General features: G+C 44.6%; 1 protein-coding gene across 2 annotated transcripts; it reads left to right on the forward strand.

The window, feature by feature from the left end:
- Nucleotides 1-2,263: 2,263 nt before the first annotated feature.
- Nucleotides 2,264-3,833, forward strand: LOC102414555 (beta-defensin 103A). 2 transcript variants are annotated; one of them, XM_006078100.3, is made up of 3 exons: nucleotides 2,264-2,392; nucleotides 2,654-2,816; nucleotides 3,463-3,833. In XM_006078100.3, the coding sequence occupies exons 2-3, from the start codon at nucleotides 2,759-2,761 to the stop codon at nucleotides 3,606-3,608; spliced, it is 204 nt and encodes a 67-aa protein (XP_006078162.1). In that variant the 5' UTR covers nucleotides 2,264-2,392; nucleotides 2,654-2,758; the 3' UTR covers nucleotides 3,609-3,833. The 2 variants fall into 2 exon arrangements, with proteins under 2 accessions (XP_006078162.1, XP_006078163.1); XM_006078101.3 differs by lacking the exon at nucleotides 2,264-2,392 and adding an exon at nucleotides 2,411-2,548.
- Nucleotides 3,834-14,042: the final 10,209 nt, after the last annotated feature.

A 14,042-nucleotide genomic window follows, 5' to 3' on the forward strand; every position in this document is an offset into this window, starting at 1 on the left:
CAAGCCCCTGGGCCTGGGGCATGGCCTCAGTTCTTGTCAATGTCAGACTCATAGGTATGTATTAATTATTCAACAGTAAATGTGCACCTATTAATTGAGAGGCCAGAAGTATTTGTGACACGTAAAACGGTACAATAAGACAAAAAGGAGGCAAACCAGAGTTAGCAGTGGTTCCCCAGGCTAGAGAAGTGAAGAACAGTCTCACTCTTCTGCTGTGTGAATTTTCACCACAAACAGTTTCACCCAACTTTTATAAACATCTTAATATACAGAAATGTTCCTCACAATTCATTCTGTGAGTGGGGCAGGTACCACAGCCATAGCCCACTCCCCAGCACCCAGCTTTCAAATTAACTGACAAGAAAAGGTGCCTTCCACTCTCAGAGAACCTCTGATTAAACAGTCGTGTTGCTGTAGAAAGGCCTCCTGTCTTTGAAGGGACAGGTTAGACTCAGGGTTCACGTGGAGGTCTGGTCTCCAAGAAAAGTACGTCATTGCAGGTAAGCAGAGCTCCAGTGATGCCAGCCCTGAGCCTGGGCTGAGTGCTGGTTCTAACTCTCTACAGCACCCCGGCCACCCTCTCTTTTATCTCATGTGAGACCAGGTATGAGAGCCCGCCGGCCCCACATTTACCTCTTTCCATATTTAAACGTGTCTGCACTTGGGACTGCAAACTGGTGCAGCCACCATGGAAAACGGGATGGAGGCTTCTCAAAAAACTAAAAACAGAAATGCCATATGACCCATCCAGGTGTATATTCAAAAAGCTAAAAACACTATTTGAGAAGATATGTTCACCCAGTGTCTGTTATAGCATTATTTACAATAGCCAAGACATGGAAGCAACCTAAGCGTCCATGAACAGACAAGGGAGATGTGGCATTTGTATACAGTGGAATACTACTCAGTCATAAATAATAATGGAGCTTTGCCTTTTGCAACAATGTGAATGGACTGGAAGATACTATGCTCAGAAATAAGCCCAACAGAGAAAGACAAATGATGTATGAAATTGGGTAAACATGGAATCTAAAAACTGTAACAAACTAGTAAACATAACCAAAAAAAAAAGAAGACTCACAGATATAAGGAACAAACTTGTGGCTACCATTGTGGTGAGGAAGGAGCAGAGGCCAGCATAGGGCTAGGGGAGTAAGAGCTGCGAACTATTATGTATAAAATAAGCTACAAAGAAATATTGTACAACATGGGGAATATAGCCAATATGTTATAGTTTAAAAGGCATGAATCTCAATATTGTACACCTGTAACATATAATATTGTACATCAACTATAGTTCAATTAATTAACAGTAAAAATGTCTACTTTGTCTCATATCTTGAACTGATGAGGAAAGTTAGGTTTTAAAGATATGAAGTGTCTATAACTCCAAATTCTTCTTAAACCTTTGATTCAAACTTGCCTTTCTGTATGAATTACATTTCTTCTGCATTTCCATAGCCCTGTGCTTGAACCCCTATTACGGCCCTTTGTCAAAATCCACTCTCTATGGTTGACTTGGCTCTGTGTCAGTCTACATGGGAGTTCCCTGAGAGAAAGAGGCAGAACTGGCCCCTCTGTATTTTACCCTTCTATCCCCTCACCTACCCCAAGCCCATGGTACTTTATCTATGGTAGGAGTTCAGAGTTTGCTTACAGAATCCAATAGGTACAACAGGAGTCTGAACCTACAGTCCTAGACCCTGGGGTTCACCCCAGAACTCTGGTGGATCCGTTACAATTGCTTTCACACAAAGTAGTAGCCAACCACCGCCATGGGGACTTCAGCTTCTAAGAAAATAACCTCTCCAGTATAACCCCCTTGTTAGATTCCATAACATTTAATTAAGCCTAATAATTTTTTTAAAAGGCAGTTGGCTTCCTAAACATTGAATCTGTATCTAGTGGAAATCCCAGATCCTCGACTTCCTTGTATGTCACGAGCCAGCTGTAACCGGGTGTCGTAAATATATCTTCCGAAGCCCCTCTTTTGTAGAGAGAGTGACACTATCAGTGAGGAAACACCTGCCTATAAATTACATCATTCATCTGTCTCTGATGAGGGAAAATGAGACACCTTCCTGACTCACGAATTTGGTGGTTTTCAGAACGCAGCAAAGTGTAAGCTGTGTTTGACCTGAGATGTTGCACTCCATCACAGGCCAAGGACACAGGGCAGGGTCTCTGGAATGCAGCCCATTTTCCCTCCCTTCCCACGCTGCTTAAAAGCTGATCCCATTTTGGGCGTATCCGTGCAGGCTCAGGGCGTGACCCAGCCCCAGTTTACACCTAGATTCTGAGTACACCAGCCTTGGACTGGACTGATGGGGTTCAGGCTCTCTCAGGACTTTAGGAAGAAGGCAAACACTTAGAAGGACCACAGTGGGCACAGGTGAGCTCCCAGCTACACCCCCCAGGACTGCATCCAGGAGTGGGCAGGTCTTTCCTATCTCAGACAGCCAGACATGAGCCAGCCCTACAGGAGCACCCAGAGCTCAGAGGCATCAGAATAGCCCTGTGTTCACATCAAGCTCTGAATCTCCCTTAGGTTTGTAATTAACTCCTGGGGGGAATGGGCGTGGTCTGCTTTGTAAGGAACCTTGGCATGAAGCATCAGGAAATACGTCATATTGTCATCACTGTGATATTACAGGAACTGCAGCTGCTGAATGCTTCTCCCTATGGCTGTGGACCTGGAGCCTTTATAAAGTGAGCGACCACACCGTCCTGTCCAGTCTCAGCTGGGAAGCCAGCAGCCATGAGGCTCTACTACCTTCTCTTTGCGTTGCTCTTCTTGTTCTTGCTGCCTGTTCCAGGTAAGATGCGCTGGGAAATGAGAGGGCTGAATGGATTGAGAATTTGTCATTCAGAGTCAGCCCTCTCCATTCATTTGGGAATTTTAGATAAAGTAGATTTATTGTCTGGGAACTAGACATTACCAGTTTTTGTTTTTGTTTTTCTTGACAAAGATCATCAAGAACCTCAAAGCAGGGTCTCCATCCCTTCTGATTCACTCTTAAGAGACTAATCAGCTCACAAACCATCCCTCCATGGGAGAATTGTTATACCTGTTCATGAGACAGGAAGAAAGTGATGTAAATCTTTCATACCAACAGGAAAAATGAACTTAATCTGAGGACAGAAGCACAGATTCCCTTTTATTAGCTTAGCAGTTGGAGGTACAGTCTTTCGGCCTCTTAAGGGCCCAGGGGACCATCGCGGCCCCTGCCTCCCAGGGGTCAGTTCACAAGGGGGCTGCCATGGTCACGCCACTTTCTCAGCTGAGCCAAACCCACAGACACATTGTTAGTAGCTAGCCCCACCTTCTTCTTTACTCCAGATGGTAAAGAAAAAGGAAAAAGACATAAAAGAATAAAAAATGGCACCAGATAACTTATTGGAGGGATTCCAAAAGCCTAGGACTTCTAAAACCTTCCCGTGTGCTCCGTTTCTCTCCTGCAGGCAATGGCGGCATCATAAGCGGGTTACAAAGGTATTATTGCAAAATAAGAAGCGGCCGGTGTGCTCTGATTGGCTGCCTTCCAAAGGAGGAACAGATAGGCCGCTGTTCACTGAGTGGCCGAAAATGCTGCCGGAAGAAGAAATGAAAAATCCAGAAATACAAGAAGAATGTCACAAAGCGTCAAAATGCTTCCTCCAGAAGCCATTCAAATTAAAGACTTTTTACAAAAAATTAGAAGCTTGATTATTATCATTTTTATTTTTTAACATTCTGTTTATTGTGCTAGTTGTTACCAAACAGGAAACTTAGAAAGTGTTAATGACTCACCTTTAATTCAAATAAAGTATAACCCATAGTGAGAGGATCCAAACTGATGTTCCAAAGATTGTCAGATTTTATTCCTCTTTCACAGCTTTCACCCTCCAATGACACTGGACCGCTTGTTCTTTCTGAAACACTTCCTTTGCCTTCTGTCACCCATCTGAGCTTTACAGTCTGTCCATCTGTCATAGCATCTCCCCACCAAATCCATCTCTGAAACTTCAGGGCATCCCTGAGGGTCTTCCCAGGTCCTTCTGAGCACTTTACAGCTCAGAGACACGGGGAACCTGGCTCCTCCTTGACCCTGCCCTCAGCTTTCCTCTCACTCTTGCCTCTGTTTTGACTGACCTCAGGCCTGGATGAAATCTCTCCTCCAGCTATGTCTCCAAACCCATCTCTCAGGGGCACCTCAAATTCTACCTCCTTTTTAAAAATACAGCTGGTTTCCCCAACAAATATGATCTTTCCTTTTGAAAAGGTTCTGATCTGAGTGCTCCATCTATGAATCCCGCTAGATTTTTACATTAACTACAGTTGCATATTTCCAATCTCCATATTTGGTTGCAGGATTTTGAAGGGCACTTCATCCCTTAATCACCCCTGGCCCAAGTGTTTGGACACAAAAGCTGCTCAACAAGTGTTTATCGTGACCCAATGGACTGGGGCCCACCAGGCTCCTCTGTCCATAGGATTCTTCAGGCAAGAAGACATGGAGTGGGTTGCCATGCCCTTCTTTTAGTGAGTTGAAGTACATTCCAAGGCCTTGGAGGCATCGTGTTGTAACTATTTAGTGGTCTCTGGAGGTTGATACAGAACGATTCCAGCAAACATGGTGGCAGGCCCATAACCCCCGCCCTGAGCCCCCAGTCAAGGAACTGAGTTCTCAGGAAGAAAGGGCACACCCTCAAAGACAAGAGCTTGGACCCCACAATTCAGCATTTAAAAAAAAAATGGACTCTGATGGGACTGTATACTGCCCTCCTACAGTACACACCTAAGGAACCAGGCAACACCTGTGAAACTACTGATTCAGACTCTGGCACAAGCAGTCCAGGACTGTCATTGAGGAGAGAAGAAAACAAGTGAGGTGAGTGAGGTGAGGGACTTCCCTGGCGGTCTGGTGGCTGGGATTCTGTGCTCCCAATGCAGGGGGCCTGGGTGCACCCCTGGTCAGGGAACTAGATCCTACATGTTGCAACTAAGATCCTGCCTGCCATGACTAAGGTCCAAGGCAGCCAAATTAATGAATTAGCTAATTAAATGTTATGTGCTTAACCATTTATAAAAAAAGAAAAGAAAACAAGTGAAGTGAGACTTATGACATCTCAAGCCTCTACAGATTTCCAGGCCTAAAGCTCAGGCAACAAGAACCCAAACAGACCAACAATACTTCTGAGTCGAAGACAGTGGGGTCAAAGTTCAGAGAGTGCAGGCATCTTCACTTCTGGACAGAAAACCAGCAGTGGGCGTCCGGATCAGGGGTGTGTGCCTGTGTGCTAAGTCGCTTCAGTTGTGTCCGACTCTGCTACTCTGTGGACTGTGGAGGTGCTGACCCTTTGTGGACTGTAGCCTGCCTGTGTAGCCTGCCTAAAAACTCTGTGCTTTTCATTCAATTCTAAAACTCCTCTTAAAAACGAAGTCTATGATACTAGATGGAATTTTGGTTCAGCTTGATGGGATAAAGTGTGATGCTAAGATTCTAGACACTATCTTAAGGAGAGAGATGGTCATTTCAGTTAAAAAAAAAAAAAAGACCAACAAAAACAAGAATCAGATATAAACTAACTATTAAAAACCCACTTGAGACATCAAATATAAAGGCAAGTGGATTTAAAATGAAAGGATGGAAACAGATCTGCTGTGGTCATTGTTTAGACCCTCAGTCGTGTCCAACACTCTTGAGACCCCCATGGAATCATCCAGTCAAGATGACTGCAGTGTGTTGCCATGCCCTCCTCTGGGGAATCTCCCCGACCCAGGGATCAAAACCATGTCTCTGCATCTCCTGCATCTCAGGCAGATTCTTTACTGTTGAGCTGACAGATATGCTATGGAAACATTAATTTAAAGAAAACATGGTAGGCTGTACTGGTTAATTGACAGGCTTCCTGGTGGCTCAGATGGTAAAGAATCTACCTCCATTGTGGGAGACCTGGTTTGATCCCTGGTTTGGGAAGATGCCCTAGAGGAGGGCATGGCAACCCACTCCAGTATTCTTGCCTGGAGAATCCCCATGGACAGAGGAGCCTGGCAGGCTACAGTCTATGGAGTCACAAAGGGTCAGACATGCCTGAGTGACTAAGTACAGCACAATCAAGTAACTTTTAGGACAAGGACCAGATATAGAGAGGGGTATTTATCCTAATGATAAAATGTTTAATTCATCAAGAATACATATGAATACTGAATCAAAATGTACTTAGCAAAGGAATTTTAAAATTCTTAAAGAAAACTTACAGGAATAATAGGAGAGACAGACAAATTAGCAGTTACAATTGGAATTTCCCTGACAACCCAGTGGTTAAGATTCCAAGTTTTGAATGCAGGGGGCACAGGTTCCATTCCTGGTTGAGCAAGTAAGATCTCTTATACCATACACAAAATTCAATGTAAGATAGATTAAAGGTTTACAAAAACCACAAAACTCCTGAAACCACAAAACTCCTAAAAGAAAGCATAGGAGAAAAGTTCTTTGGCATGGGCCTCCACAAGGATGGTTTTGAGCTTGACACCAAAAGCATAAGCCACAAAAACAAAGCTAAATGGTAGGATCCATCAAACTGAAAAGCTTCTGCACAGCAAAGGAAACAATGAACAAACTAAAAAGACGGTGCTCTTTTAACGCTCCAGTGATCTCTGAGGCTGGAGGAGACGGCAGCAGTGTTGCGGGAAAGAGAGTGGGGTGAGAGAAGAGGGTCGCATCCCATGTCACGTCCGAGTCCCTGGGATGGCCGCCGAATGTGGGGACTTGGCTTCGCACAGGCAGGGACTCAAAAGCAAGTCACGGTGAAGTGAAGGAAGGTCAATCCAGGGAGGAAACACGCTACACGGAGAGTGTGGGCCATCTTGGAAGGCAAGCCCAGCACCAGGGTATGGGGCTGTCGGTGTTTATAGGGGTGGGTCATTTCATAGGCTAATGAGTGGGAGGAGTATTCCAGCTATTTTGCAGAAAGGGTGGGGATTTCCAGGAACTGGGTCAGCACCCACTTTTTGACCTTTATGGTCAGCCTTGGAATTGTCACGGCGCCTCTGGGTGTGTCACCTAGCTGCTATGTTACAAAGGGATTTAAAAACATGTATTTACTTCAGGTCTTAGTTGCGGTATGCAGGATATTCATCTCAGCACACTGGCTTAGTTGCCTCACAGCATGTGGAGAAGGCAACCCATTGCAGTATTCTTGCCTGGAAAATTCCATGGACACAGGAAGCTGGGGGCCAAGGTCCATGGGGTTGCAAAGAGTCGGACACGACTGAGCGACTTCACTTTCTTTCTTTGATGTGGAATCCTAGTTCCCAGGCCAGGGACTGAATTCACATCCCCTGCGCTGCAAGGCAGATTCTTAACCACTGGACCACCAGGGAAGTCCCGGTCATTCTTTTAAAGGTTGTGCCCCGCCCAATTCCGGTCTCATTAGCACCAGATAGCTGGCATTTGACAGCGCTATTCGAGCTTTTGAGTTATAGACTGTCCTGGTAAAGCTCTCAGGACACTGTGGAGACGGCAGGAGGCAGGCAGGAACATTGGAAGAGAGGTCAATTTTGCTCCAAGTTACATCACTGCCACTTGGTAGACTGCAGCCTTGGACACATCTTTTTGTTGGATTTGCAGCCAATTTTAATCGACTTTTTAAGTCAGTTTTGCCTGTGGCCTCAGACATGGCTTTCTAGTCCTCGGGACCATCTTGTATAAACCTTGGGGCATACCTTCCTGGTGGCTTTGTTTAGGGGAATTCAAAGAGATAATTTGAATAAAAGTGGCCAGCTACTGAGCAAGGCTCATTGCAAAATATAATTGTGGGACAAGTTCAAAGAAGAAACTAGTAAAAGTGTCAGTGGGGGAGCACAGCATTAGACCCAGCCTTGGTCCCCTTCTGAGGGCAGGTCCCCACATGACTGTCAGAAGCCATGGCACCCGCCCCGTCCATAGGAGAAGGGAACTGGGGACAACGGCCTCTGCCCATTAACACCCAGGGCTCCGTGCTGAGAACACCTGTTTGTGGAGTCGTAGATGTGAAGGGCTTTGCTCTTCAAAACCTTATCTGTAGGACTGGGACACCCCTTCTTGCCTGAAGAACTGAGGCGCTTTGCTGGAAAGAGCCTGCCTCAATTTCCTACTCACAGGTTAAGGGTTTGGGGACACAGCATTTATCTTCCCTTTAAAGAATGAAACCATGAGTTACCTCTCAGCCCAGGCATGAAGCAACCACGATCCACATGGCCTTGTTTGGCTTTGAACCTGGGAAAACTAACAATTCATGTAGACTTCACCTAAAATTAACCCTTCCGTCTATCCTATATGAACTCATCTCTGGTTTCTGGTGAGCCACCCCATGGTGTCTTGGGTGTGTGACCTCGTTGCTGAGGCAACAGGACCCTTCCCTGATGGACAGAGATGCCCCTGGGTGCTATCTCCAGGATTAACATAGCTGCAAAGGAGTCATCTCTAGACCTTGCCAAGGAAAATAAGCCACTGCAATTGTGCAATTCCTGAGAAGGGCCGTGTCCCACTGGTGAGGAACCATGGCAAGAAACTCCCTTGAAACTCAACATGGCACCCTGACCCCTTTTGGAAACTCCCTTGTATGAAAAGTCATGCCTGGTCTTGCACATAAAACTGCATCATCAGCTTCCTTAAAAGAAAAAAAAAATCTGCTGTACTGCAAAACAGATCACTAAAACACACTAATTTTTATTTTGTTTATTTATTTAGGCTGTACTAGGTTGTAGAATATTCTAAAAGAGATGGGAATACCAGACCACCTGACCTGCCTCTTGAGAAACCTGTATGCAGGTCAGGAAGCAACAGTTAGAACTGGACATGGAACAACAGACTGGTTCCAAATAGGAAAAGGAGTACATAAAGGCTGTATATTGTCACCCTGCTCATTTAACTTATATGCAGAGTATATCATGATAAACGCTGGGCTGGAAGAAGCACAAGCTGGAATCAAGATTGCCGGGAGAAATATCAATAACCTCAGATATGCAGATGACACCACCCTTATGGCAGAAAGTGAAGAGGAACTAAAAACCTGCTTGATGAAGGTGAAAGAGGAGAGTGAAAAAGTTGGCTTAAAGCTCAACATTCAGAAAACGAAGATCATGGCATATGGTCCCATCACTTCATGGCAAATAGATGGGGAAACAGTGGAAACAGTGTCACACTTTATTTTTGGGGGCTCCAAAATCACTGCAGATGGTGACTGCAACCATGAAATTAAAAAACGCTTACTCCTTGGAAGGAAAGTTATGACCAATCTAGATAGCATATTCAAAAGCAGAGACATTACTTTGCCAAAAAAGGTCCATCTATCAAGGCTATGGTTTTTCCAGTGGTCATGTATGGATGTGAGAGTTGGACTGTGAAGAAAGCTGAGTGCCAAAGAATTGATGCTTTTGAACTGTGGTGTTGGAGAAGACTCTTGAGAGTCCCTTGAACTGTAAGGAGATCCAACCAGTCCATTCTAAAGGAGATCAGTCCTGGGTGTTCTTTGGAAGGAATGATGCTAAAGCTGAAACTCCAGTACTTTGGCCACCTCATGTGAAGAGTTGACTCATTGGAAAAGACCCTGATGCTGGCAAGGATTGAGGGCAGGAGGAGAAGGGGACAACAGAGTCTGAGATGACTGAATGGCATCATGGACTCGTTGGATGTGAGTTTGAGTGAACTCCGGGAGTTGGTGATGGACAGGGAGGCCTGGCATGCTGCAGTTCACGGGGTCGCAAAGAGTTGGACACCACTGAGGGACTGAACTGAACTGCACTGAGGTCGTAGTTGTGGCATGTGGGATCTAGTTCCCTGACCTGCTGTGCTTGGGAGTACAGAGTCTTACCCATTGGACCATCAAGGAAGTCCCGTAAAACAGCATTTTTAAAAATTACTTTTTAAAAAAACTTTGAACTGGAGTATAGCTGATTAATAATGTGATAGTTTCAGGTGGACAGCAAAGAGACTCAGCCATGCATATACATGTATCCATTCTGCCCCAAACTCCTTCCCATCCAAGCTGTCACATAACCTTAAGCAGAGTTCCCTGAAAAACAGCATTTTCAATGAAGAGACACAGTAGACAACGATTCAGTCTCACTTCTTTCTCCAGTGTAGTATTATAGCGTGTTTATAAATTGACCCTGTAGTATAGATTTTGCCTGCAAGGTCCATAGATAAACAGATACATATATATATATCTTATGTATAGATAATTATATATATATATATGTAGATGATATCTACCTCTCTCAAATATCATTTACAGCTAAAGCAGAAGGAACTATGATCAAGACAACTTATTTTCCACCAGAAAAATCCTATCCCTGGGTGCCAGCCAGGGACTCTGTCTGCTCGAGGCAGCCTCCTTGGCTTTGCCGAGCCTCAGATGCGAGACTCTGAGCCACAGCGGGGGACCTGAACAGGACTGAAGCTCCAGGGGCTCCTTCAGCATGGGATCCTCACAGGTACCCCCATTTCTAAAGGGCTTGGAGTTCTACTCAGAGCTGCGTGGCAAGTTCCGTCCTGAGATTTAGCATTTCTAAAAAGCCAGGTGGTGGACGGATGTTACTAAGTGAGGGATGTTACTTAGTGATGGAGGTCCCCCTCAACCCAGTGAAGGGGTCCCCACTGCTGGGCCTGCTTTGTGATACTAGGCTGGGGAGATGCGTTCAGTGACAGCATCATCCTCCCACTCTGTCTCTGATGAAGGGAAACAGAGCACCCATCTGCCCATCACGTGTCCCACTGAGATTTCATGAGACTGATGTGTGATTGTGTTGCAGAGAATTAATAAAAGTGTTTTTTTTCCCCTCTTTCTTTCTTTTTACCCTTTTGAGTCTTTCTCCACTTTAACTGTTCCTAACCCATGAACAGTATGAAAAGGCAAAATGATAGGATACTGAAAGAGGAACTCCCCAGATCAGTAGGGGCCCAATATGCTACTGGAGATGAGTGGAGAAATAACTCCAGAAAGAATGAAGGGATGGAGCCAAAGCAAAAACAATACCCAGCTGTGGATGTGACTGGTGATAGAAGCAAGGTCTGATGCTATAACGAGCAATATTGCATAGGAACCTGGAATGTCAGGTCCATGAATCAAGACAAATTGGAAGCGGTCAAACAAGAGATGGCAAGAGTGAATGTAGGCATTCTAGGAATCAGCGAACTAAAATGGACTGGAATGGGTGAATTTAACTCAGATGACCATTATATCTACTACTGCGGGCAGGAATCCCTCAGAAGAAATGGAGTAGCCATCATGGTCAACCAAAGAGTCCGAAATGCAGTACTTGGATGCAATCTCAAAAACGACAGAATGATCTCTGTTTGTTTCCAAGGCACACCATTCAATATCACAGTAATCCAAGTCTATGCCCCAACCAGTAATGCTGAAGAAGCTGAAGTTGAACGGTTCTATCAAGACCTACAAGACCTTTTAGAACTAACACCCAAAAAAGATGTCCTTTTCATTATAGGGGACTGGAATGCAAAAGTAGGAAGTCAAGAAACACCTGGAGTAACAGGCAAATTTGGCCTTGGAATACGAAATGAAGCAGGGCAAACACTAATAGAGTTTTGCCAAGAGAACGCACTGGTCATAGCAAACACCCTCTTGCAACAACACAAAAGAAGACTCTACACATGGACATCACCAGATGGTCAACACTGAAATCAGATTGATTATATTCTTTGCAGCCAAAGATGGAGAAGCTCTATACAGTCAGCAAAAACAAGACCAGGAGCTGACTGTGGCTCAGATCATGAACTCCTTATTGCCAAATTCAGACTTAAATTGAAGAAAGTAGGGAAAACCACTAGACCATTCAGGTATGACCTAAATCAAATCCCTTATGATTATACAGTGGAAGTGAGAAATAGATTTAAGGGCCTAGATCTGATAGATAGAGTGCCTGATGAACTAAGGAATGAGGTTCGTGACATTGTACAGGAGACAGGGATCAAGACCATCCCCATGGAATGGAAATGCAAAAAAGCAAAATGGCTGTCTGGGGAGGCCTTACAAATAGCTGTGAAAAGAAGAGAAGTGAAAAGCAAAGGAGCAAAGGAAAGATATAAGCATCTGAATGCAGAGTTCCAAAGAATAGCAAGAAGAGATAAGAAAGCCTTCCTCAGCAATGAATGCAAAGAAATAGAGGAAAACAACAGAATGGGAAAGACTAGAGATCTCTTCAAGAAAATTAGAGATACCAAGGGAACATCTCATGCAAAGATGGGCTCGAAAAAGGACAGAAATGGTATGGACCTAATAGAAGCAGAAGATATTAAGAAGAGGTGGCAAGAATACACAGAAGAACTGTACAAAAAAGATTTTCATTACCCAGATAATCAGGATGCTGTGATCACTGACCTAAAGCCAGACATCCTGGAATGTGAAGTCAAGTGGGCCTTAGAAAGCATCACTATGAACAAAGCTAGTGGAGGTGATGGAATTCCAGTTGAGCTCTTTCAAATCCTGAAAGATGATGCTGTGAAAGTGCTGCACTCAATATGCCAGCAAATTTGGAAAACTCAGCAGTGGCCACAGGACTGGAAAAGGTCAGTTTTCATTCCAATCCCAAAGAAAGGCAATGCCAAAAAATGCTCAAACTACCGCACAATTGCACTCATCTCACATGCTAGTAAAGTAATACTCAAAATTCTCCAAGCCAGGCTTCAGCAATACTTCCTGATGTTCAAGCTGGTTTTAGAAAAGGCAGAGAAACCAGATATCAAATTGCCAACATCCGCTGGATCATGGCAAAAGCAAGAGAGTTCCAGAAAAACATCTATTTCTGCTTTATTGACTATGCCAAAGCCTTTGACTGTGTGGATCACAATAAACTGTGGAAAATTCTTCAAGAGATGGGAATACCAGACCACCTGACCTGCCTCTTGAGAAACCTGTATGCAGGTCAGGAAGCAACAGTTAGAACTGGACATGGAACAACAGACTGGTTCCAAATAGGAAAAGGAGTACCTTAAGGCTGTATATTATCACCTTGCTTATTTAACTTATATGCAGAGGACATCATGGGAAACGCTGGACTGGAAGAAGCACAAGCTGGAATCAAGATTGCTGGGAGAAATATCAATAACCTCAGATATGCAGATGATACCACCCTTATGGCAGAAAGTGAAGAGGAACTAAAAAGCCTCTTGATGAAAGTGAAAGTGGAGAGTGAAAAAGTTGGCTTAAAGCTCAACATTCAGAAAACGAAGATCATGGCATCCAGTCCCACCACTTCATGGGAAATAGATGGGGAAACAGTGGAAACAGTGTCACACTTTATTTTGGGGGGCTCCAAAATCACTGCAGATAGTGACTGCAGCCATGAAATTAAAACACGATTACTCCTTGGAAGGAAAGTTATGACCAACCTAGAGAGCATATTCAAAAGCAGAGACATTACTTTGCCAACAAAGGTCCATCTAGTCAAGGCTAGGGTTTTTCCAGTGGTCATGTATGGATGTGAGAGTTGGACCGTGAAGAAGGCTGAGCATGGAAGAATTGATGCTTTTGAACTGTGGTGTTGGAGAAGACTCTTGAGAGTCCCTTGGACTGCAAGGAGATCCAACCAGTATATTCTGAAGGACATCAGCCCTGGGATTTCTTTGGAGGGAATGATGCTAAAGCTGAAACTCCAGTACTTTGGCCACCTCATGGGAAGAGTTGACTCAATGGAAAAGACTCTGATGCTGGGAGGGATTGGGGGCAGGAGGTGAAGGGGATGACAGAGGATGAGATGGCTGGATGGTATCACTGACTCGATGGACGTGAGTCTAAGTGAACTCCAGGAGTTGGTGATGGACAGGGAGGCCTGGCATGCTGCGATTCATGGGGTCGCAAAGAGTCGGACACGACTGAGCAACAGAGCTGAACTGAACCTACAGCCTGTATTGATGACCAAGTTTCTTCTTTGCAGAAGACTAACCTATTATGTGAACTACACCTGACACTTATGGCCCTCCATTTCTGCAGGAGCCACATTCTGCATCTATTATCCTTTAACTTATTCTAGCCACATCCTGATACTTAACTTTATCGCA

This window comes from Bubalus bubalis, chromosome 1 (assembly GCF_019923935.1).
Source record: "Bubalus bubalis isolate 160015118507 breed Murrah chromosome 1, NDDB_SH_1, whole genome shotgun sequence".
NCBI classification, from domain to species: domain Eukaryota; kingdom Metazoa; phylum Chordata; class Mammalia; order Artiodactyla; family Bovidae; genus Bubalus; species Bubalus bubalis.